General features: G+C 57.1%; 3 protein-coding genes across 11 annotated transcripts in view; 1 reads left to right on the top strand and 2 right to left on the bottom strand.

Moving 5' to 3' along the window:
- Positions 1-4,472, bottom strand: IER2 (immediate early response 2). 2 transcript variants are annotated; one of them, XM_069590911.1, is made up of 2 exons: positions 4,242-4,472; positions 1-1,883 (listed from the first exon to the last, which is right to left on the bottom strand). In XM_069590911.1, the coding sequence occupies exon 2, from the start codon at positions 1,638-1,640 to the stop codon at positions 966-968; it is 675 nt and encodes a 224-aa protein (XP_069447012.1). In that variant the 5' UTR covers positions 1,641-1,883; positions 4,242-4,472; the 3' UTR covers positions 1-965. The 2 variants fall into 2 exon arrangements, with proteins under 2 accessions (XP_069447012.1, XP_069447014.1); XM_069590913.1 differs by lacking the exon at positions 4,242-4,472 and adding an exon at positions 3,135-3,349.
- STX10 (syntaxin 10) lies at positions 4,405-14,064 on the top strand. Of its 8 annotated transcripts, XM_069590906.1 has the most exons (8): positions 4,405-4,651; positions 4,901-5,070; positions 5,238-5,332; positions 5,405-5,467; positions 7,219-7,326; positions 7,421-7,527; positions 7,625-7,719; positions 7,793-8,166. In XM_069590906.1, the coding sequence occupies exons 1-8, from the start codon at positions 4,617-4,619 to the stop codon at positions 7,867-7,869; spliced, it is 750 nt and encodes a 249-aa protein (XP_069447007.1). In that variant the 5' UTR covers positions 4,405-4,616; the 3' UTR covers positions 7,870-8,166. The 8 variants fall into 8 exon arrangements, with proteins under 8 accessions (XP_069447007.1, XP_069447005.1, XP_069447011.1 ...); XM_069590904.1 differs by having other exon boundaries at positions 7,625-8,166; XM_069590910.1 differs by having other exon boundaries at positions 7,421-7,523; positions 7,625-7,813.
- The window catches only part of NACC1 (nucleus accumbens associated 1), an 18,670-nt gene continuing 4,455 nt past the window's right edge, over positions 10,518-24,732 (bottom strand). The window contains exons 2-6 of the mRNA XM_069590902.1: positions 15,192-16,169; positions 14,927-15,100; positions 14,361-14,466; positions 14,180-14,277; positions 10,518-13,374 (exon numbers count right to left, since the gene is read on the bottom strand). Of these exons, the coding sequence (XP_069447003.1) occupies positions 13,112-13,374; positions 14,180-14,277; positions 14,361-14,466; positions 14,927-15,100; positions 15,192-16,158 (1,608 nt within the window). The 5' untranslated portion in view covers positions 16,159-16,169 and the 3' untranslated portion in view covers positions 10,518-13,111. The remainder of the gene's footprint in view (positions 13,375-14,179; positions 14,278-14,360; positions 14,467-14,926; positions 15,101-15,191; positions 16,170-24,732) is intronic.

Below are 24,732 nucleotides of genomic sequence, written 5' to 3' on the forward strand. Positions count from 1 at the left end.
TTTGTATACAATTGGTCTTTATTTTCCTATCTGGCGATTCTAGCAAAAAGGCCAGATAGAGGGAGTTACCAGAATCCACCAGTAAAGGCAAACAGAAACCCAAAATGCCCTGGCGAGAGAGAATCTCCCGCCTCCCCCAAACTGGCCAGTCTCGCCCGCCACTGATCCCAGCTCAGCCCTACAGCGCTACCCCCATTTTTGTGATTCAGACCAGGAACGTCCGGGTTGATCGTTTCTGTGGGTCAAGCTTGAGACGGTGAACAATATTCCCACCTCTAACGCACCACATGAGAAAAAATTTTAAAATGAAATTAGATCAGCCCTCTACCTCCGGAGGCGTAGGGGCTTCGGGCAATAACCCGCAGAAAGGCGCAGTGACTCAGGCCGCCCTCCTCCCATTCCCCAGGGCGGTCCACACCCCAGGTCCTCCTCCCGGCCCCCACCCACGCACGGCAGCAGGAAGCTCCCCACGTCTGCCCCATGACGCAACGATGACCGCTTGCACAAGTATGTCACTGGAGGGGGAAGGGGAGTGCCTGGAATTCTCTGAAGTTAGAAACGCAAACACCGACGATTGAAAAACCTTATTGAAAGGGCAGCATAGCCCCCAGTTTAAAAAAAAAAAGTCCGACCCTGAGGAGTTTCAAGAACCAAGCCTCCCTTCTCCCAGTTCCAGGAGTCGGTGAGGTTCACCTCCCAGTCCGTTAAAACAGCACCGATGGGAACAGCAGGTCTGGGGGGAAGGCGCCCGCGCCTCCGGCTGGGCTCCTCGGCGTAGCCGCTCCACACAGGTAGCGACGGCTCCCCGGGGGCAGAGTCCCTCTCGGGGCCTCTGGGCAGCCCGGGCGACGGCTCCTCTCCATGGCTTTCGCGAGCGCTCCCCCGGGGGTGGGCCTCGCCTCGGGTCTGCGTACTCTGGCCGACGGTTCGGCGCTCTGGGCTCCGGTAGCGCCGCCCTGGAACCCTCAGAAGGCCACCACGGCTCGCACCAGGACGTTGAGCATGTTGTCGGCCGGGCGGCAAGCCGGCTTCGCCTCGCACGCCGGGGACGCCGTCGGAGGGCTGGCAACAGGACTGCAGTTCAGGAGGCCGGAGAAGCGCCTCTGCAGGACGCGCGCCAGGTTGGGGAAGGCGCCCTCCGCTTGCGCCGGAGCGGGCTGCAGGCGATCAAGGACCTCCGAAGACGCCCCTTCCTCCTCCTCCTCTTCTTCTAAGCGGGCTTTCTTGCTCGGGACCAGAGCGGCGTCCGCACCATCGCTAAGGCTGCTGCTCCGCCGCTTGCGGCTGATTTTGGCGGGGAGCTGGACACAGCGGGCAGGGCTCTCCTTGGCTCTCGGTGCCTCCTGGGTGTCCATGGGTTCCGGAGAGGGCTGCTCACCGTTGCCGGTCGCTGCCTTGGCTGCGGCTTCCGCTTCCCGAGGAGGGTGCAGGCGAGGATCAGGGGAGCGAACAGCCGGCAAGGGCACCTCGGGTTCCTGGGCTTCCACCTTGGCCGAGAGGTAGAGCTCCCGGGCGCTGCGCATGACCAGCGACAGCTGCAGGCTCCGGTGCAGCCGCAAGCCACCGCGCTGCATGCGTGAATGGTACATCTTCCACACCGACAGGGTCATGATCCGTTGCGCCTCCTTCTGCACTTCCATAGCTGCTCGAGGGCGAGGGCGGCAGGGACTCCCGGCTGGGAACGGCAGGTGGCAGGTGCACTTCGGACAACGCGCTCGTTCACGCCACTCTCAGCAGGACAAGCCACGCGGAGACACTGCCAGGACGCTCTGCCCGGGCGCCCGCCACCCGGGCCCTTTTGTACCAGGAGTGAAGTCACCGAGACGCCCCGCCCAATCAGAGAGCCGCATCCGGGCTTTCCGCGACGCCTCGCCGAGAGACTCCTTAAAGCGACAGAGTGGGATTTACTGAGAGAAAAGGGACCCGAACTCCTGTGAGGAGAAGCGTCCCCCAGTCCAAGCTGAACTCTCGGGGTGGTCTGCTTTTTCAGGGCCCCTCACTGAACCCGCGCGCAGGCCGCGGGGGGCGGGGGGCGAGGGCCGTGGGTGGTGCTCAGGGCCCACCCGCCGGTTGTGTCTGGAGACCCCAGCGGGTCCTAGGCTGCACCTTCGCACCTGAGAAAACTTGAGTTCCAAACGGTAGATCCCCGGTGGAAACTGTCTACCATCCACCAGGAGCCTAATTAACGTGTTTTTTAAAAAATCAACAATGGTGCTAACAATTATTAAGCACTTGCTAAGTGCCAGGCGCTAAAGGCTTTCCTATCATAAACATCTCATTGATCTCTCTCTTCCACTCGTAGAGTAGTTGTATCTTACTTCTTTAGGCGAGTGACTCGTCCAATATTTGCTAAACGAATACTTGAGCCACTGCGGTGAAAGGGGACCAGTGGAGTCTCCAGCACTCTTGTCTTGCCAGCCTCCGCCCACCCTCCTCACTCCCCTTGTTTGGAGGCGGTAAGAAGGCGGGACACACCGCCTGGGTCTAGGGCAAAGTTGTCCACTTCACGGGAGGTGGATGTCTGCAGACAAGAGCGCAGCCTAAGCTACAGTCTCTGTGCTCCGCATCCAACATCCCTCTCAGTTTCCCTCCGCGCGAAATCCACCGTGGGCGTCCATGCCCTAAGGCGGAGGACCCGGCAGCAACACAGGACGAGTGAACACGTGGCTGTGGCCCCCTAAACGACGCAGCCGAGCTCCGCCTCTGCTCCCGGGGAGGCGGAGTTGGATTAGGACTTGGAAACAGAGATAGAGCAGATAGATAGAAAACATCAGCCCCACCTTCTGCTACGCACTAAGATTGCAAGAAATATTATTTCCAGTTCCTCAAAAACCGCGAAATTGTTCGAACAGCTCCCTTCATTCGTAGTGCGGGCCCTTTAAGGGCAAGCTCCCCCGCCCCCTCCACACCGGTGCGCGAACCTTCCCGCCACTCTATCAGCCATACTTCCACAACTAAATTTGGAAGTAGTGACGTAGGGCAAGCTCGAGCCGCTTCCGGATGCCCTTATAAAGACAAGGGCCGGGATCGCTGTACGTGACCGTAGCCGGCCTCTTCCGGATGAGCGGGGGTGGTGCCTTAGCCTCCCTGCACGCCCCACACCCCGCCGCCCCCCCGCCCCGCTCTCCCTCTACCGGCAGCTAGAGCTGGCTGGAGCCCCCGGTTTCCGGAGCCGCGTCCAGCGAGGTCGGCGCAGAGTAAGAGGAAAGTTTCGCTTCCTTCCCTCCGGAGGCCAGAAAGGTGTGGCACCTTTCCGGGAAAGCCCCCTGCCGGTGGGCTCACTTTGAAGCCATCTCCCAGAGACCTACACAAAGACCTTGCCAACACAAGCAGCTACTCCCTAAGGACCTAAGGGTCACTACATTCCTGTCCTCGCCACCCCTCCTATGGAAACTCCCAGACCCCTTTTCATGTATTTCGGCACCTCCACCAAACACTGATCTCATGCACCTTTGGAGCATGCTCAGATCCTCCACACCCAACCCCGGCACAGGGAAACTCAGCAAGAATTCTCTCGTCTAGAAAACTCCCCAAACTATCTCCATTCAGCGATCCTTCCACATATTATGGCAACCTACTGAGGACGCCCCCATTTTTTGTCCCTTCCCTCCACGAAACTTCACAACGACATCTCCAGCTTACATGCTCTCCCTGACGCACAACAGGGGCAACCCTCCAGGGACTTCTTCAGACGTCCGCTCCAGAAATCCGGACCCTACACAGGGGACAACTGCTTCCCTCCTATAAAAAACTGATTTTCCCGGCGACCCCACACAGAAGGGCTGTGTCACATAGGCGGCAATCCTATGAGTCCCTCGCCAGACTTTCCCGGCCCTGCCTCACACGCAGAGGACTTCCCCGCAGATCATTCTCAGAGCCACCACCACACCCGTTCCGGCGACCCCAAGGGTCACACCGAAAAAGACCTCACCACCCCCACCCCCACTCCCCGAAGCTTCTCTAGGGCCCCTGCTCAGGGCCAACCCGCCCCAGGGCAATCTCGAGGCTTCCCTCCTCTGCAGGAAAAAAGAGGAGGGGAAGAGTCTCCGCAGAACCTCACAGAGAATGCCCGCACTTCGCCTGCCCCAAAACCTGCCACTCCGACCCTGGCCTGGGACCATCTCGCATCTCCTAGGACAGGATCTGGGTGCAGGCTCAAGGAGTCCATAACGATGGCCCACAAATGAATGAGCCCCTTCCCCAGCCATCATCTCGCCTGTTTTGAAGGAGACATTATGTACATTGCTCGGAAGGGAAAAGTGAGGTTGCGCAGCAAAAATCCGAGGGGCTGGGTCTCGAACCGATGGATTCGGAGCTCTTGGGTCGAACCCAGCCAGATAGAACTGGGACACTGCTGGGGACCGGGAGCGAAGGGGCGGTCCGTGCAGACAGGAAACCATCTCTGCCCACAAGCAAGATGACAGAAGAGAGAGCGGATGTTTCCGCACTTCGGGCCGAGGGCCACTCTTTCTGCCCTGGCGGCCCCGCTCTCGATGGTGGCACGGGCCACGTGACGGGGGGCGGGGTGACGGCGCGTCCCGCACCTCTTGGAGGGAATTAGCTTCCGAGGCCGAGAAGGGAGGGGATTCGGCCTCGGGCGGGTGGGGGGGCGTGACATGTCTCTCGAAGATCCTTTTTTTGTAGTCCGAGGGTGAGTGACAGCGATGCGGGAGGACACGGGGTATTGTGTCCCCTTGTCAACCAGTGCCCGCGTGCCAGCCGGTGCATGTCAGGCATTCTGGGCACCGCCGTCGGGATCGCCCCGTGGCCATGTGGGAGGGGTCCGCAGGGGTATATGAGGGTCTCCTGAGCTCCCAACCTGTTTGGGGGCGTAATGGTGGGCCGAAGGACCGCCTGCTCCCCACCCCGCCAGCCGCGCCCGCTGTGCCCCTGCCCGCAGCGAGGTGCAGAAGGCGGTGAACACGGCCCGCGGGCTGTACCAGCGGTGGTGCGAGCTCCTGCAGGAGAGCGCGGTGGTCGGACGCGAGGAGCTGGACTGGACGACCAACGAGCTGCGGAACGGCCTGCGCAGCATCGAGTGGGACCTCGAAGACCTGGAGGAAACCATTGATATCCTGGGGGGTGGGGTGGCAGGGGAGAGTCCATTGCAGGGGCAGGGGGCGCTGAGAGCCAGCACTTGGAGGAGGCTGCACACCTAGGAGGTGTTGAGGACTTTGAGGCGTAGGAGGGCGCACGTTCTGTTGGGCTCTGGCCTTGACTCTTGACTCGCCGCATACGCATAGTGGAAGCCAACCCCGGCAAGTTCAAGCTCCCAGCCGGAGACCTGCAGGAAAGAAAGGTGTTTGTGCAGAGGATGCGGGAATCAGTGCAGGTGAAGAGTGTTTCCGATGGGGTGAGGAGGGTTAGGGCGTCTTTTACTCTCTGATGCTGTCCTTATCTGTAGGAAATGAAGGACCATATGGTCAGCCCGGCAGCCGTAGCCTTCATGGAGAGGAATAACAGGGAGGTAAGGCGTTCCAACCTAGTGCCCTCACACCCTGTGTCTCAGTGTGGTCCTCTGAGTGCAAGCCTGGCCCCTCCGTGCATTCGCCTGTCTCCTGGGGACCCGTGTGTCTGTCCCTCCGCGTCGGTCCTCATCTTCGTGCCCAGTGGTGTCCATGCTGTCCACCTGCCTGCTCTTTCTGGATGAGCACAACTGATTTCTCTCTGTGTGTATAATCCTTCTGCCATCTCCTGTGGGTCTATACAGGTCTTCTGTGTGTATGGCAGCCTGTCTCCTTTTCTTGCTCTCTGTGTTATTATTTCCAGGATATGTGTTTACCTTTTTTTTCTCCTTTTTTTGGGCTGTGCCCAGCAGCACATGGGATCTTAGTTTGCCCAACCAACCAGGGGTCGAACCCTTGCCCCTGTGGCCCCTGCATTGGGAGCTTGGAGGTGGACTGGACCTCCACGAAACCACTGGACCACCAGGAAAATCCCTGTGCTTTTTTTTTTTTTTAATCTGTGTAGGCACTTGACCTCTCTGAACCTTGGAGGTGGACTGGACCTCCAGGGAACCACTGGACCACCAGGAAAATCCCTGTGCTTTTTTTTTTTAAATCTGTGTAGGCACTTGACCTCTCTGAACCTTGGAGGTGGACTGGACCTCCAGGGAACCACTGGACCACCAGGAAGATCCCTGTGCTTTTTTTTTTTTTTAATCTGTGTAGGCACTTGACCTCTCTGAACCTGGCCCCTGAGTGGATCCCTGTCGGCCTTGGGTAGATCCACTATTTCCCTTTAGTGTGTGCACCCACTCCTGCCTTTTCTGTGCATTCTCTCTGCTGCCTCTGTGTGCACCTTTCCCTCTGTGTTGAGTGTTCCTTCTTTGCATGTTGTGTAACAGCAGCCTCACTCAATATGCCTACATGGGATCTGGAAGGGTGAGGGGCTGAAGCCTGCAGCAGCTTGGGGTCCTATGACAGGATCCATGTACCTTCCAGGTGTGCTGTTTTGGGGATTAATGTTCCAATTCTTTGTATTTATTTGTTTGGCTGCATCAGGCCTTAGTTCCCCCACTGCATGTGGGATATTTTTTAAATTAATTTTTGACTGTGCTGTGTCTTTGCCACTGCACAGGGTTTTCTCTAGTTGCAGTGACTACTCTCTGGTTGTGATGGGGCCAAACCTTGAGGGCTTCAGTAGTTGCAACATGTGGGCTCAGTAGCGAAGTTCAAGGGCTCTAGAGCACAGGCCCAGTAGTTGTGGCACATGGGCTTGCTTGCTCCGTGGCATGTGGGAATCTTCCCAGACCAGGGATTGAACTCATGTCTCCTGCATTGGCAGGCGGATTCTCTACCACAGAGCCATCAAGGAAGCTCTGACATGTGGGATTTTAGTTCTCCAACCAGGGATTGAACCCATGCCCCCGAATTGGAAGGCAGATTCTTAACCACTAGACCACCAGGGAAGCCCCTTAAGTTCAGATTCTTAAATACCTGTGTTTATAGGTTTATAAGCATGCCAGGATTAATTTATTAAATTAAAACAGGGTTTATAACCCTCCCCATTTTACAGATGAGGAAACTGAGGTACAGGAAAGTCAAGTGGTATGGTCTTGGGGTCACCTTGCTAGTAAATGATGGCCCTGAGGACCCAGGCCATTCTACTCCTGAGACTGCCTTCCTGAGTAGGCACCATCTAGATTTACCACAAACCTTGTCAGTCTCTGCCGGGAGTGGGCGACCCTCCCTGAGCCTGCTGTATGGGTCCCTACAGATGCTGACAGGCAAGCCGGCCACCCTGAAGTCCTCCAGCGTCTTGCTGGACGCCAGTGTGGTCTCAACCACCTCTTGCTACATTGAAGAGCAGCAGGCCACACAGCAGGTGCGTGCAGGCGGCTGGCAGCCCCAGGCTGGAGGAGACTGTGGACAGCTCAGGGCTCCCTGCCAACCTCGGTTCCCACCCCTCCACCCTGCAGCTGATCCTGGACCAGCAGGATCAACAGCTGGAAATGGTGTCTGGGAGCATCTCAGTTCTGAAACACATGTCCGGCCGAGTTGGGGAGGAGCTGAACGAGCAGGGCATGTGAGACTGGGACCCCAGGGGTGGGCCAGGAGCCCATGGCCGGCTGCTCTGGTGTGCACAGAGCCTCCAGGGGCTGATGCCTTCCTGGTCTTGGCAGTGTGCTGGACGCCTTTGCTCAGGAGATGGACCACACCCAGTCCCGGATGGATGGGGTCCTTAGGAAGATGGCCAAAATATCCCACATGACCAGTGGTGAGTCCCCTGGGGTGGGGGAGTTGGGGGGGTGCTGCCTCCCCTCTGTGAACTCCGACCCTCTTGCCCCCAGACCGCCGACAGTGGTGTGCCATTGCGGTGCTGCTGGGAGTGCTTCTCCTGGTCCTCGTCCTCTTCTTCTCTCTCTGATCTCAGTCCTCCCCAGGGGGTGGCCCCTCCAGCTGCAGGGAGCTGGCAGGGCCCTGCCCCCTGGGAGGACAGGGAGGTCATGCCGGGGGAACTGTCCCAAGGCTCTCATCTAGAGAGGACCCTCAGGGCCCCGGGCTGGAGCCCCTACCACCAGTCTGGTCTTAAGTGCACTTAGTGGGTGGTGGAGGAGGGGGACCTCAGAAACACCCCTCCCCATCTCTACTCCCCAAAGCCATTGCTTTGCCCCTGTGCCTTCTACATGTGCCAACTTGGAAATAAAATCCTACCTTTATTATATGTTTGTATCATATGATATGGTGATCTGAACTGGTGGCTGCCCCTGAATGGGAACTCCTGTTCTAAGACGCCTGCTTGCACACCCTGGGGCCAACTGTGCATGCGTGCCCATTTGTGTTAGGGATTTCAACGGTCGACATTCAGTGCAGAAAAGACTATTCTGGTGTATTTCTCAGATTTCACGATGGATTATTTTATTACCATCAAAAAAATCCAACCACTGATTTTTCCTTGAGTTTTTGAACTTCAGCCTAAACATCTTTTGCTTGTTCCGTGTCTCCAGTAGGTGAATCCCTTAGCTGGGGAGCTAAGCTGTGACTTCTGAGGGACCTCTCAGTACCACGGGGCTCCTGTGTACACCAGGTCACTTCCATCCTTTTGTGATGCATTATTCTAATAAGGTGTGAGTGTGTGCTCAGTCGTGTCTGACTGTTTGTGACCCCATGGACTGTAGCCCTTCAGGCTCCTCTGTCCGTGGGATTTCCCAGGCAAGAATACTGGAGTGCATCGCCATTTCATTCTCCAGGGGATCTTCCAGACCCAGGGGTCAAACCTGTGTCTCCTGCATTGCAGGCGGATTCTTTACTGCTACCTGGGAAGCCCACTACAAGGGGGCATTTGTAGATTTAAGGACTTTGTTGTAGAGCCTACCTGAGTCAGAAATGATCCCTATAAGCTGGGCAAACTTGTAAGTGAATCTTCACTTACTGTCGTAGATGTTTCCATCCTGAGCATTATGTCATCTGACAGAACCACCCTTGTATGTTTGACACTTTGTTAAGTGTTGTGTGTTACAAGGCTGTCTGTCATCCCATTCAGCCCCAAAGGCTGATTTGTCAAGAAGAACCAAATATGTACATTCTTTTTTTTTTTGGCTGTGCCAAGCAGCTGCAGGATCTTAGTTCCCCGACTAGAGACTGAATCCAGGCCCCCTCCAGTGGAAGTGCAGAATCTTAACCACTGGACCACCGGGGAAGCAGGGAAGTCCCCCTCTTTTTTTTTTTTTCTTAATATATGCATTTTATTGAAGTATAGTTGACTTTTCCCTTTTTGATAGTTGTTTGTAGTGCAAAACCACCACCACTGATGTCACGGCTCAGGTTGTCTCGATCCATTCTCTACTTGGTTCTCAATCTTCCTGGGCTTAAAAGATGTGCTTCTGGGGGTCTGACACCACCTTGCTGGGACTGCTTACATGTTCAGACAGGGCTTTCTGTTCCTTGAGGTGACTTTGGACCAGAGTCACCTCAGGATTTTTGTTGGTGATGCTGTTGGCTCCCCCAAACCCTGCTTTCTGTTGGCTGAAGCTAGGCTTCAGGACTCCAGAGGGGGCTGGCCTTACTGAAACATGCCCAGGTGATCCTGTGAATTGTCACCCTCAGTGATCTTCCCTATGGAAGTCTCATGGGGTGGTCGGACCTGGACTGGGCGGAGATGAAACCTGTCTACCTCCCCAGCATGGGTATCTTGATTTGACCGGTTCTCTTAGGATCAGTCAAGTTCTCCCACACTGCTTGAGACATCTCTGAATCCACGGGCCCCTAAGGTATGTTTTGTCTTTTGTTTCAGTTGATAGAATTTTCTTCTTTTCATAACTTCAGGATATGAAGATTTATATCCTCTTTAAAGCCATCCTGACTTATACATACATACATATATTTTTTTTTTTTCCTTCCTGCACCATGCAGCATGTGGGATCTTAGTTTCCTTCAATCAGGGATCACCGAGCCTATGCCCCTCTGCACTGGGAGCAGTCTTCCCTTCTGGACACCAGGGAAGCCCCCCATGTTCCTCTGAATGCACTGGTTCAGGATGGGGTGAGGGGTGTGGATGCAGGTTCAGGACTTGTCTGGGGCTGGGGGTATCAAATACCATGGGAGGGCAGCAGGTGAGGGTGTCAGTAATCAGCTGATGGAGCTGTTGCCCTTCCAGCTTTGGAGGGGATCCTAGGGGACCCCAGAGCAGGATTTAGGGCTTACGCCTGTGAGGCAACAACCTGGGGTAACCTATTGGCTGCCTGAATCTGAAGCTGTTTCCCCATTTAAAAAATGGGGTTCCCCCTCAAGCTGATTGGAGAAGGAAATGGCACCCCACTCCAGTATTCCTGCCTTGGATGGAGGAGCCTGGAGGGTTACAGTCCATGGGGTTTCAGAGTTGGACACAACCGAGCAACTAAACTCAAGTGACAGTAAGGCACGTTTGGCATGGCTATCCTGAGGGCCCCCACCCCCACTGTGTCAGTGTGACCCCCTGGCGTAGGGAGTGTGGAAGGAGGGTGGCTCTGGTGTGCAGCGAGCGTCCCTTCCGGGACCCACCACCCCATGCCCGCAGTGAGCAGCTGGCAGCAGGGCTGTTACAAAGGCGTTTAGTTTATTCTCCTCATCAGTATCACTGATATTCTCACGGTTCACATTTCCCAGTGCGGCTCCTCTTCTTACAGTAGTTAATGTGCAATCTCACTTACGGGCCCGGGGGTGGGGAGGGGCTCGGCCCAGGGTGGGGAGGGTGTTGGCACTCCACGCAGACAGACTGTCCTGCGTGAAAGAGGCGAGGGTGAGTGGGCGGCCGGCGGGGAGGGAGGTGGCCCCCCGCCACAGTCTTTTTTGCGTTGGTCGGTGGTTCCCCATGTTCCTTTCTGGCTGCCCGGGCTTGGGGGTCCATGCAGCGCAGCGCAGGGCAGGGTGGGCTCGGGTGGAGGGGGCAGGGAAGGCAAGAAGGAAAAGCAGCAGGCCACCCAGGAGCAGGGAGCAGGAAGCAGGGCGGGAGGGCGCAGGGGTGGCTCCCGGGGTAAGGCACAACCCTGTCTTTGGCTCTCCTGGTGAGGAGTTTCCTCCCCTGCACCCCTGCCCAGCCCCACTCCCCAACCCTCCCCAGACCGCCAGGGGGGCGCCTCCTGGGGTCCCTGAAACAAGAGGGCTCTGCTACCCAGCCCAGTGCTGCAGGGGATCAAGAAAAAAGGCGAGGAGGGGCGGGACAGAGGCCTGCCCAGGACAAGGGGGTGGGGAGGAAGAAGACCCCAGTCCCAGAGAGCTGGCCCCCACTAAGGCCTGGAAGGAGGGGAGTGCCTGGGGACTCCGGCTTCCTTGTGGAGTCTGGCTGGAGCCCCAGCCAAACCCTTGGCCTTGGTCGGCCCGGCAGCTTGCCAAGTGACCAGGATATTGTGCTTTGGGATCTATGCTGGGGTGGGTGCTGAGACCAACCAGGTTTGGGGCAGGGTAGGTGTGACTAAGGTGCTTGTGCTTTAGTTGGGGGTGTTGACTCCCCCTACACACTCGAGCCAGCTGAGGCCAGGAAAGCAGAGTCCCAGGACCCCAGCTGGACTGATCCCCCCACCCCTGCAACAAGCAGATGTCAGGAAGGACCCCCCCCACCCCGGCCCCATAGGCTAGCGGGGGCTCCTGGGGTTTGGGGCGGGGGGCAGGCCTCCAAGTCAGGTTTCAAGGGTCTAGTGGGCCCCTACCACCTCCTGTAGTCCCCTTGCCTTTGGAGAGAGAGGCTGCTGGGAGCAATGGGCGAGTCAGATTGGGGAGAAGACAGAGGCATGAGAACAAGGGCTAGAGACAAAAATGTGAAATTGCAAAGAAATGACCCCCAGTGGGTGTGTGTACGGGGGAAGGGGAGTAGAGTTTAAAAAAAGAACCCTCTGAGTTTACATGTAGAACTCAAAAACCTGGGACACCCTTGCAATGGAGGCCCATGGGGGAGGCATTGAGGGGTGAGTGGGAGCTGGCCAGACCCAAGGAGCCCAGGCAGAGCGGGGCTTGGGGGGGCCCCACCTTGGAAACGCGCACCCACACTCCACACACATGCGTAGCACATTCAGCCTGCCCCCTGGCCCCCCACCCCGTCCTGCCTTCCACAGCTCCGGGGACCAAAGGGGACATCAGACCCAGTCCCATTGGTTTGAAAAATAAAAGGAATCTTATACTTCAATATTTCATTAGCTAAAAAAATGTTTTAAAAAGTATGTACAGGGGGTGGGGGCTGGGAGCCCTGCCGTGGGGGCGGGGTGGGGCGAGGGAGGGAGGGAAAGGCAGCAGCCCCCTCCCCCTAGCCGGCTCCCCTGGGTTCCACCCCTGCTCCTACTGCCTCTCATGTCTTCATTTGTTTAAGAGCAAAACTTCTACACACGCACGCGCGCACACACACACATGCACACCCACACGCTTCTGCACGCTCTGGAAACCTCTCCTCCTGTCCTCAGAGACCCGAGGTCTGCCCCCAAGGGCCCCCCTCACTCAGGACCTGCCCCTCTCAGGCCCCAGGGGACTGGTGATGGCAAGAGAGGCTGAGCACGGGGAGGGGAAGAGAAGGGCGCTGGGCCTGCCACCGCCCACCACCTTGGGTCGGTCAGTTTCTCTGAGCCTCAGTTTCCCCAGCTGTAAAATGGGCAGTCCTCACGGCCTCGCCTACCCCAGCCCCCAGGTGCAGGGACAGACGAGGGAAACAGGAAGGCGCTTTTGGAAACGTGGAAGCACTGGGAGGTGGTGGCGGGAGGGGTCCTGAGAACCCGGGGGCCCCTGCAAGTCCCAAGGGTCTGCAGTGGGTGGGGGGCGGAGGCTGAGGAATGCTCCCGCTTGGTGGCCCAGGGCCTGGGAAAGGGGTCTTCCCAAGCCCCCCCAGGCTGGCCCCTCCCTGTGCCTGGCCTGGTGAGTGGGGAGAGAGTCACTAGGGGTTAGGAGACGGGGAGCACAAGCCCCCCGACTGTGCATGAGTGTGTGCTAGAGAAGGCCACGCAGACCTCGCACCACCTGCCATCCTCTCCCAGCCCGGATCCCCGATTGGCTTGGGGTCAGGGGATGGGACAGGGGAGGCAGAGGAACAGGGAGCATGCAGCACCCCCCGCGGGTCCTGGGGAGGGACAGACAGTAGCTCGTGACCAAGATGGCGGGTGGGTGTGACAGGAGGGGGAGTGTGACGGCCCCGCGGGAGGGTCCGGTGGGGGTTACTGGAGGGCCTCCTCAGCTGAGGGGCCGGCCTCGCCGTCGTGGCTGGCCGTCTCGAAGCCATGATCCACACCCATCATGTCCGGCTCTATCTTGCCCGTGTAGCTGATGAAGGTGGTGTAGGCGTCGCCCTCGGCCATGAGGGGCTTGACCTTGGGGATCCAGCTCTTGCGCACAACGCGGCGGGCGTTGGTGCACATGTCGGCCGCAATGGCGTTCATCTCGCTCTCCTTGAAGTTGGGGGCGAAGTTCTGGCAGTAGTCTGCAGGTGGAACGAGCTGCCCTGGGTAAGCTCCCCTCCCAGCAGGCCCTCAGCTGCCACGGCGCCGGCACCCCCCCACCTCAGGGCACCTCTGCCCACCCTCAGAGCTGAGGGGACTGAGCCTTGCAGATGTTTATTGCTGTTGTTTAGCCACTCGGTCACGTCTGACTCTTTGTGATGTCATGGACTGTAGCCCACCAGGCTCCTCTGTCCCTGGGATTCTCCAGGCAAGAATACTGGAGTGGGTTGCCATTTCCTTCTCTAAGGGCTCTCTGCCCAACCCAGGGATTGAACCTGCGTGTCCTGCTTGCCAGGCAGATTCTTGACCACTGAGCCCCTTGGGGAGCCCGAGACCTTGCGGACAGCATGCTACACTGCATCAGTGGGCCCAGGCTGGACCCAGCTGGGCCATGTGTGTGGGATACGTGGATCTGACGCGGGACACCTGGGTGCTCTTGAAAGACAGGCGTCACTTGCCAGAATTTAGAAACTGGGATTTCCACTTGAAAACCCAGACTTCCCTCTTGACACCTGGCTGAGGCCTGGAGGGAGATCCATCACTCCCACGACCAGCCTGCGTTGGTGACCCTCTCCCGTCAGCTCTGTGGCTTTCCTTCAGTGTCCTCCCCTCAAGAAATTTCTAACCAATCACAACTCTCCTCCCAAGAAGCCTAGACTGAACTTCAGAATTCTTCTTAACATCAAAGCCTACCTACTCATCCATTGGGGCCAACACCAGAGAAAAGGACCCCCTGCCCGCCTGTCCTGGGCCCCTGACCCCGACTCCAGAATGGCAGGCACTCACACTTGACGGCGTGGAGTACGCGACTGTCCAGCGGTTTGCGGCTGGGGTTGTTACTGGAAGAGCGGATGCCGGTGCCACAGCTGTTGGCCAGTGTGTTCCTGGGTGAGGGCACAGGGGAGGGGAGTCAGGCCCCCGCTGGTGGTGCGCCCCCCGACCCCGGGGGCTCTGGTGGGGGCCTCACCGGTCAAAGAAGGAGGCCAGGAGGCGCCGCAGCAGGACCTTGTGCCGGGTGCCTGCGCTGACGTGGCAGTTCATGAGCTGCGCCCTCGTGATGTACACGTTGGTGCCTGGAGGGAGAGGGAGGTGAGAGGATAGCCAGGGCCCAAACTGCCACATTCCCTACTCGGCCAGCGCCGACCAAGATCCCCCTTGACAACTCAACCCAGAGCTGCCTTCTCAACACTCTGGAAAGGACAGACTGTGGCACCACCGTCCATGGGGCACCTGTGTGCCCACCCAGCCACCAGTGTCAGAAAAGAACAGGCAGAGAGCATGGAACCCTGGCACCTTGAGTCCTGGGGCCAAATTCTTAACTGCTGTGTTGGTTAACCCTGGAACCACCCCCACGAAACCACTGATCTATGCCAGTGTGGCTGAAAATGCCAGCCAATGCTTATACCAGCCTCTGGGGTGGAAACCTACAGGCCAGCCTTTGATTCGTACCAATATGAAGGGGCATCAGGGGCCCCGGGACCCAACCCAAATGGGGGGCAGGGGGAGCTCAGGGCGGAGGTGAGGCCAGCCCACCTGTCACCAGCTCCAGCTTCTCTGAGGGGTCGCCCTCGTCGTAGAGCTTGGGGTGGCAGCGGTTGCCAATCTGGTTGATGAGCTCAGCGGGGAGAGACGCGAGGTCCTGCCGCACTCGGATGCGATTCCGAGACTCGGGGGCCACCTGCTCAGGGAGGGCCTCCACCTTCTCGGCTGTGCGGGGGGAGAGAGGTGTGCTAGGGCCAGGGGTGGCAGTGGTGGGGAGGGCAGTGGGGCCAGGCTGGGGGCCGCGGGGGCACCTCACCGGTCTGGCCGACGTTCATCATGCTGTACATGGTGTACATGTTGCAGATCTGCCGGTACTGCTCGTCCGTGCCCTCCTCGCCCGCGTCCTCCTCCTCGTCCTCCTCGTTGTGGTAGGAGCCGGGGCTGTCGCTGGTGTAGGCGCTTGAGGTGCCGGGGCTGGTCCGCTCTGACGTGCTGGGCCCACTCACCACACCGCCTGCTGCTGCCGCTGCTGCTGCCGCCGCCGCCGCACCCCCAGTCGGCGGCCCGGCCCCCGCCCCCGCTGCCACCCCGGTGGGCTGTGCCGCCGCCACCACGGGAGCCTGCTGGGCCGGCCGGTTGACAGCCAGGTCTGGCGTGGAGAACTTGGCCATCTTGCGGCTGCCGTTGCCCCCGCCGCCGCCCCCAGCCTCTTTCTGGCCGCTGTCCCACAGCCGCTTGGCCACGGGCGTGCACTGCACAGAGTCCGACTCCTGCTGCTCCGTCTTGACGCGCGACACCAGGGGCAGCGGAGTGCCACAGGCCGGCCAGCTCGACGTCTGCGCCACGGGGCTCTGGGGCTCGGACGAGGGGGCCTCCTCAGAGTGCAGGCCCTGGGAGTCGCAGCTGGGGGAGCTCACCTTGAGGAAGAATTCGGTCCCCTTCTCCATGATCTCCTGGATCTGCAGAAAGCCGGCCGTGTACATGAGCAGGAACTGGTCACCCATGTTCATGCTCAGGCGGCCTGTGTAGCAGAAGCTGAGGATCTGCTGGAAGGACTGGGGCTGCACCGCCGCCGGCAGCTCCACCACCGCGCTCCGGCTGCTGTTGAACAGGTCCCGGAAGTAGGAGCTGCTGGCGGCCAGCACAGCCCTGTGGGCCTTGAAGGCGTGGCCCTTGACCACTACCGAGACGTCACAGTACAGGCCCTGCAGCCGCTGCTCATTGAGGCACTCCAGGATGCTGTTGCCAAAGTTCGGGATCTCCATCTGCAGGGTCTGGGCCATGGCGGCAGCAGCTGCGCGGGCGACAGAGACAGAGGAGCGGGGTCAGGTGGCCAACCCAGCCTGATGCCGGGAGACAGGCTGTCAACTGGGGTGGACTCTGCCAGGACCATAAGAACTGCAGGGGCCGCCCACTCCCGTCCCAGCACGGCCTGGCCTTTGTGACAGACCGTCCAGTCAGCTAAGTTGGGGTGGCCCCTGCTGGACTTCTTTCTGCAGAAAGAAGGGCAGGGACTCCCTGGGTGGTCCAGTGGCTAGGACTCCATATTCCCAATGCAGGGGACCCAGTTTCGACCTCTAGTCAGGGAACTAGATCCCACATGCCGCAACTAAGAGTCCCCATACCTCGACTAAAGATCCTGCATGCTACTACAATAAAAATTAATAAAGACTCTGCATGCCCCAACTAAGACCTGGTACATACAAATAACTAAACGTTAAAAAAAAAAGGAGGGTAAAGGCATTCTTATGCACCTGTGCTTGAGCATTAAATGAGATAACACGGCAAGCACCCCATGAGCACTAACCAGCGCTAGCACCACACACACAAGTAACCGGCACACTGACACCAAGAAGATTTTCACACTGCCTTTGCAGGGCTGAGCATGTGATCCAGAACCACCGTTTGCTGAATGACTGAATGACCACTCAAGAAACCCTGAAACTGCATGAGAACATAACAGTCACCAGGGCAATGCAAATCCAAACCACAGTGAGACACCGTTTCACACCCGCCAGGCTGGCTAGAGAATCCAAGGACAGGAGCCTGGTGGGCTACAGTCCACGGGGCTGCAAAGACTGGGTCACAAGCGAGCAACTGACACACAGTCTGGCTAGCATAAAAATGATAAATACTCTCAGTGAAGATGAGAAATGACTCGGGACCCTCCTACATTGCTGGTGGGGATGTGAAGTAGTGTAGTTTCTGTAGAAAACTGCTCTTCAAATGGTTAAACCTGAAGCTACCATATGACACAGTGATCCCACCTCTGGGAATTATACCTGAGAAATGAAAACGTACACCCACCACTGGTTAAGTTTGCTTTGTTTGCTGTTGTTTAGTCACTAAGTCATGTCTGACTCTTTTGCTTCCCCATGGACTATAGCCCGCCAGGCTCCTTCATCCATGGGATTTCCCAGGGAAGAATACTGGAGGGAGTTGCCATTTCCTCCTCCAGGGGATCTTCCTGACCCAGGGATTGAACCTGAGTCTCCTGTATTGGCAAGTGGGTTCTTTACTGCTAAGTAAAGAACCTGGAAGTCCCATGTGAATGTTTACAGCAGCACTATTCACAATAGGCAAAAGGTGGAACCAATAACCTCAAAGGTAAATGGATAAACAAAATGTGATCCACCCACAGTGGAACACTACTCAGTAATAAAAAGGAGCAAACAACTGATACACGCTACAACTAGGATAAACCCCCAAATATGCTAAATGCAAGAAGCCAGACAAAAAGACCACACATTATACATACTTCATATACCACAAATGTGAAATGTCCAGAATGGCCAAATCCATAGAGACAGAAAGATTTGTGGTTGCCTGGGGCTGGGCAGTGGGTGAGCCATAGGGGCTGTGAGGATTGGGGAAGCATAAGCAAACAGGAGCAGGGTTTCTTGTCCTCGCAAGAAACGTCCAGTGGCTGTGATGATGTATGCACAACTATGAACATACTAAAAAGCTCTGAGCCAGCGCGCTTCAAAACTGGGTGTACTGGTATGTGCATCTCAAGCTGTTAAATGGAAGACTAATGTCCCCGGTGCAGAGCTGAGGATAAGACTTGCCACGGACAGTCTTCATTTTGTTGTTTAGTCACTAAGTCGTGTCCAACTCTACGTGCCAGACTCCTCCGTCCATGGGGATTCTCCAGGCAAGAATACTGGAGTGGGCACAGTCTTAGGGTCTTTCTAAATTTTGAACCTGGTGTATGTATTGTCTATTTACCAGAGTGAATAATATTTAAAAATAAAGTATATGAAATCACACTGCAAACATCCAAAGGGCTTTAGGGGTGGGTGGAGAAAGAAATGTGAATTTAAGGAACTGCCTAAGAAGACCCTGTTCGGGGAGCCCACCCCCATCCTGACCCAGAAGGTACCACCGGAGGGGCTATGGCACCTCTCAAATGTATAAACTTCTGCATCACAGCCTATTCCATCAGTGCATGTTACAATCCAGGAGGAAAAACTGATCAGGCGAGGACGGCACAGCTGATGCTCTGGGGCAATCATGACCCCCTCCCACCCCACTGGTGACAGTGAATCCTCTGCCATTCTATTGGTGTGGAGGGCAGTGGTCCTGAAAGGGCAGGTAGGGGAGAGAAGAGAGGCCTGACGAGAGTCAGGCTGGTGAGAAGAAACAGTAGAAAAGAGTGTGTGCAAAGGCCTGGGGTAGGAACAGGCTTAAGTTTCCCCAGCTAAGAACTAGGGGTGTGAAATCAGCTCCATAGGCTGCTAAGAGGATTCATGTTGACTGCTCTGGTAGCCTGGGTGCTGGGAGGGCAGGCCCAGTGTCACCCTCAGGGTCTCCCAAATGGAGCAGCTCAGTGTGTACAGGTTGGCCTTATCAGTGTTCATTTCCAAATAAAGAAGCAAAGATACAGAGCTCCTGGCCCCTGAAGCAAGTCAGTTCTGGAGCCAGGACTCACACTGGCCCCAAAGTACAGCCCTTGAGCCTATGGGCACATGGACCCTTCTCTTCCTCCATGGAGCCCTCCTCAATGAATCTGTAAAGGGTCCAAGTCTGCACTGCATCCCCAGTGCTCAACCCCGAGGCAGCTTAAAACAGACTTAACGAACAAAAACTTGAAAGGTGCCAGAGTGCTAAGGTGGGAGTGAGAGATGAACAGCCAATGGGGCTCTGGCTAGTTCCTGCCCCGGGGCCTTTGCACATACTCTTTTGGCATCAAAATCAGTGTCACTATCACGAAAAACAAAAAGGCCATCAGGGGACTTCCCTGGTGGTCCAGTGGTTAAGAATCTGTCTTGCAATGCAGAAGACACGGTTCGATCCCTGGTCTGGTGAGATCCCACTTGCCAAGGAGCAGCTAAGCCCGCGCATCACAACTACTGAAGTCGCGTGCCCTAGAGCCTGTGCTCTCCAACAAGAGAAGCCAGCGCAATGAGCAGCCTGTGCACTGTAGAGAGTAGCCCCGCCTGGTGCGACTAGAGAAAAAAACTCACGCAGCAATGAAGCCCCGCACAGCCACATGATTAGTAAGTAAATAAATTTTAAGAACACTGCGGAGAGAGCACCAAGGGAACAGGTGACTGACTCCTGGCACTGGGGGAAAGGGAAGCTTGGGTGAGGAGGGTAGAGGGCTGAGGCTGTAGATATGGATGTGGATGCTTTTGGGGCTACAAAGGGCATTCCACTCCTAACTGCACTCGGTGTGCTGGACAAGGCTGCACGCATGTCCCAAAGGAGCACCCCGCAGTGAAGGTGAGCGGTGCCCCACTTCACGGGTGGGGACCCCAGCACTGCCCTGCATGGGTCCCAAGATGCTGGACTTCAGGGCCTGTCCCCCCAGTGAGGATTGGTGCAGGTGGCTTTGTGGGGAGCACTTAGCTTGGGAGTGCTAATATTCTCAAGAAAACGGGCAGGAACAAACATGCAAGGAGGGGGCTCCTGAGGGCAAAAGCCAACCTGATATCCAGGCTGGCATCTCCAGGCTTCATGAACCCCATGGAGCCCCAGAGCCAAGCATCCAGGGATTTCAAGGTTTCAGTGAGCAATTTAGTTGGGGGACAACTTGTGCAGAAGGCTGATGTAATCAGTGCACAGGACCACCTCCCCACCCAAGTGACAGGGAGCAGGGTGGTCGCTCTGCCTCGCTGCCCCTGCAGGTAGGACAGGATGCGGGGAGGTGGCAGAGGCCACTGGAGACCCCAAAGACCCACCCCTGGGCTCCCCTCCCTCTTGTGGCTCCCATCCAGGCTACCCGACTCAGAAGAACAATGGTCCATGGTCCTTCCCCTCACCTGTGCCGGCCCGTGAGGTAGGAGGCATGGGATGGGCTACCGTAGCATTTCTAGAGGGAAGAGGGCTCAGCAGCTGGTGCTTGACCCGAGTCACCTGCTGGTGGGGAAGCGGTTGGATGGGGAGCCAGGGGTGGGGGGATCTCTAAACCACCACCAATTCTGTCCTCACCAACCTGAGCCCCCAACCCGCGCTGCCCAGTTCCCTGCAGCTAGACCTTCGCCCATGCTGTGCACCCTGCCCAGCGCACCCACATCGTCCTCGGCCACGCTCAGGTACCTGCCACTCCAAGAACTCTCCAGACTGGAGAAGATGCCTTCTTCTGAACACCCCCACCTGCAGCTCTAGTCCTCATGCTTACCTCTGAGAACATTAAATCCCAATTGATTACAGTCTCCCCAAGGGCAGAGAACCGTATTTGAACTCTCTCTCCTCACAACTTGGGACGTCAGCCTGTGCATCTGCTGGGGTCCCCAGATCCCCCTGGAGGGGAGGGGCAGCCCCCAGCCACACACAAGGCCAAGAGGACCCTCCTGGCATCACTGCTCCTGGCCCCGAATGAGAGTGGGTTTTCCGCAAGAGATGCAAGGCCACAACCCAGTTTCCATGATCTCTCAAGCCACTCAACAAATATTTGCCCAGCACCTGTCTGGGGCAGGAAGTGCCCAGAGCTCGGAGCGGCCATCACCAAGACGGAGCCCTGACTCTGGAGCTCACGATCTGGTGAGAGGCACAACCATTCATCCAGGTCACACAGATCCATGAGCTGCGGGTCCTAGCCTCTGACCTCACCCAGCAGAGGAAAACACTGGAGCTGAGATCTGGGGGGCACCAGGGGGTAGACGTGGGATGATCTAATGGGGCAGTGGCGAGCTGGGAGGGTTGCCTTCAAGGTACAAGGAAGGCATGCAGAGCCTTGAGGAAGAAGCAGGCACGATCCTTCCAGAAAGTGGACTCTGGGCTCTGCTGTGAACTAAACTGTGCGTGCGTGCATGCTAAGTTGCTTCAGTCATGTCCGCCTCTTGGCGACCCCATGGACTGTAGCCCGCCAGGCTCCTCCATCCATGGGATTCTCCAGGCAAGAACACTGGCATGGGTTGCTGTGCCCTCCTCCAGAGGCTCTTCCCGACCCAAGGATCGAACCCATGTCCCCCACCCCAATTCATAAGCTGAAGTCCTAATCTCCAGTGTGGCTGTATTTGGAGACAGGGTCCTATTTGAACGTCATTAAGATTAAATGAGGTCAAAAAAATTGGGGCCCTCATCCAACAGAACTCTCTGTTCTTAGAAGAGGAGGACGAGAGATTTCTCTGTCTCCAAGTACACACTGAGGAAGGGCCATATGAACACACTAGATCCCAACCAGAACCTGACTGCACCGGCCTCTTAAGACTTCCAGCCTCCAGAACTATGAGAAAATAAATATGAGAAAATAAATGTCTGTCAAGTCACCCAGTCCATACGGTACCTTGTTATGGTGTCCAAGCAGATTAGCATCTATTCACCCCACAGCTCCCTCATGGGGCCCCTCGCCTGGACCTCCCGCCATGGACGGGAGACTGACATGTACCCCAGATGCCAACACAATGCGTCCTCAGTAGAGCCCTCACCTCCTCAAGCCTGCTTGGGTCACGGTGTGCGTGGGCTCCAGTCCTCCTTGCTTGGGTCAAGACTCCCAGATTAGACTTCCCTAGGGGAAGTCTAACTTCCCTAACTTCCCTAACTTCCCAGCAGTTAAGAACCCACCTACTTCAAGAAGGAAATGGTAGCCCACTCCAATATTCTTGCCTGGAGAATCCCATGGACAGAGGAGCCTGGTGGGCTACAGTCCATGGGATCGCAAGAAACTTAGTGTTAAAAAATCCACCTACTAGTGCAGGGGACACGGGTTTGATCCCTGGTCTCTGGGAAGATTCCACATGCCCCAGGGCTACTAAGCTCGAGCGCCCTGGAGCCTGTGCTCCATAACAAGAGAAGACACCACAAGGAGCAGGCCTCGCACCGCAACTAGAGAAAGCCCTTCTGCACAAAGACCCAGCGCAGCCAGAAAAAACGGACCCCAGATTCACATCCCCGACTCCTTCAAAAGCAGGTCTCACCACCTGGGCCCCTGTGATGTGTATGGGGGCCCTGCTTGGTAAGGCTCACCCACTCTGACCTAAAACGCAGGACCCAAGACGGTCACTGCCCTTCAAACTCTCCTGATCACCTATGTCAAATTTCCAAAGTCAGAGCCTTTCCCAAACCCGATTCCTCTGGTCGCTTCTCCTGCTTGAGTTTTCCTCCTTGGTGCTTCTTACCATCTCCCGACTAGACAAGTTCCTGCTTTGTGTCAGTTCCACCAGGGCAGGGCATCCACCCACCTGGGGACATACTGGGTCCCCTCCCCCAATAACCTGGCAAGCACACAGTGGGTGCATGATCGCTGCTCGTAGAATGAATGAAGAATTACTTGTTACTTCCAATTGGCACGTGTGCTAAGTCACGTCAGTCGTGTCTGACTCTTTGCGACCTCAATGAGCTGTAGGCTCTGTCCATGGGATTCTCCAGGACAAGAGATACAGGCAAGAATACTGGAGTGGGCTGCCATGCCCTCCTCCAGGGGATCTTCCTGACCCAGAGATCTAACCGATGTCTCTTATGTCTCCTGCCTTGGCAGGCGGATTCTTTACCACCAGGGCCACCTAGGAAGCCCCGCTTTCAACCAGACTCCTCTTTTAGTTGCGTTATGACTAGAAGAGAGCAGGACTAGAAAAGGTCTCTGAGGCCGGGCAGGGGTGCCACCTGCACTGTGGTGGAGGCCGCTGGGGGCCGACAGGGGCGGGTGGGGGTGGTGATATTCTCTGGCAGCCCTGCCAGGTAGCTGACCTGTAGCCAGGGTCCCACCCAGGGCTCAGTGAACTTGGGATTCCCACTGATGGCTCCAGCTGCTCCCCCACCAGATCCTGCTGGGGTGCTGCAGGCTTGAAATGGAAGCGCTTGTGTGGCAGTGCAATTCCTGGGGGTGCAAAGTGCCAGCTTTTTGAGGAGGGCGCTCTGAAGTCCCCAGAGGCTGGGACTGTCTCACCAGGCACTGTTTCTTCGAGCTGACCTTCCAGGGAAGCGGTGAGCTGCCTGTGGACGTGGAAGCCCCTTAAGGGAAACTGCCAAGCCCAAGTGTAAGGACTGAAGACCCCTGGAAAGCTACAGAATCCTTCACTCAGCTCAGCCTGAGGTCAGAGTGACGGCTGGGGGGTGGGGCGCAGGAAAGCCACACACCCCTGGGCTGCTTGGGGGCGCATTCTTGGCCCAAAGCCAGGGGACCGTCTGTGAGGCAGCTTAGGCAAACACCAGCTAGTGAAGAACCAGGTGACAGCCAACCACATAGGTCTTTTTCATGGACATGCACATTTAATTCCTATTCTTTTCCCCTGAAAAGCTCCCATTAACTCCACAGCAGGGAACAGGATGAGCAACCCTAGGTGGCCTGGACGTTGCCCCTACTGTGCGCCAGCACCTGGTGAGGCTCAGTTATTCCTCTCGCCAGTTTCTGAGGAAGAAATGAGTCCTCTTGCCATTTTACAGAGGACAAGAGGGAGGCCCGGGATGGCACCCAGGCCCCGTGGCTCCAGTTGGAGGCCAGCCCGTGCTTCCCTGTCCTCCACCTGGCGCTGCCGCTCCCTGGGGGCAGGTGGCCACCGCAGCTAGACCCATTTCTTGACTGGGCAGAATGAGAAGCTGGAGCCAAGAAGACAAGCCACGTGGGGAGCTCCAGAGCTGGGGTCTGCGGCCCACCTGGAGCCCCCACCCAAGGGTTCCGTGCGCCGCTTCCCGCTCGCCCTCAGGAGGCTTTCTTCCTCTGCCCCACCTCCCCCAGCTATTCTCTGTGCTTCCTCCTCTCACTGCCACCTCCGGGAATGAGCAGTCTAGCCTGCTGCCTCTCCTGCCTCCCTCCTCCGCTCTCCTTGCAGGACTCGGCAATCTGGCCTCCCTGTGCCTGCAGCAGCTCCTAGGAGTACCCAGCCAGGCCCCACCCGCCTCCCACTAGGACACAAGCCCACCTTTCCGAGTTACCTCAGCATGCCTTCAGACCCGGAGGGCAGTGGGCGGGGCGGCAGCTGCAAAGGTCCTGAGGTCACATTGGGCGGCTAACACAATGGATTCGGGTGGTTACTGGGGTGGGGTTGCTGAGAGGTGCTTGGAGACCCTGCAGGGCCTTGGCAGGGTATAAGAATTAGAATCTTGTTTTTCTAGGATCAAATATCCTTTACAAAGTTCCCAGTTTAGAATTATACTTCCCTTCCTCTTAACGCCTAGAAAACATTATCCCTCCCTCTAGCCCCATGTCAGTCTTTCCCAACTATAAAAGGAGCAACCACCTCATAAGGTTGTTTTAAGGATTAAACCACCTTAGAGTAATGCAGGGAGATTTGCAGCCGGTGTCCAGCTGCTGTTATTAGTGATGTCCCCTTCTGTCCCCGTGACCCTTCACAAGACTGCAAACTCCCTGAGAGTAAAGGAGGCATCTTCTGCTGCTCACCAGCCCCCAGAACCTTAGGCCATCTCATCAGTCACGGGTATCTACTGAGGGCTCCCCCACTGCCTTCCCAGCACCA

This window comes from Ovis canadensis, chromosome 5, assembly GCF_042477335.2.
Source record: "Ovis canadensis isolate MfBH-ARS-UI-01 breed Bighorn chromosome 5, ARS-UI_OviCan_v2, whole genome shotgun sequence".
NCBI lineage: Eukaryota > Metazoa > Chordata > Mammalia > Artiodactyla > Bovidae > Ovis > Ovis canadensis.

Excerpts from the sequence above, each read along its gene's own strand:
- IER2 (XM_069590911.1), bottom strand. The coding sequence starts at position 1,640 with ATGGAAGTGCAGAAGGAGGCGCAACGGATCATGACCCTGTCGGTGTGG.
- STX10 (XM_069590903.1), top strand. The coding sequence starts at position 4,835 with ATGGTGGGCCGAAGGACCGCCTGCTCCCCACCCCGCCAGCCGCGCCCG. Across the intron at positions 5,333-5,404 it reads GGATGCGGGAATCAGTGCAG|GAAATGAAGGACCATATGGT; the intron begins GTGAAGAGTGTT and ends CCTTATCTGTAG. Across the intron at positions 7,528-7,624 it reads GAGCTGAACGAGCAGGGCAT|TGTGCTGGACGCCTTTGCTC; the intron begins GTGAGACTGGGA and ends TGGTCTTGGCAG.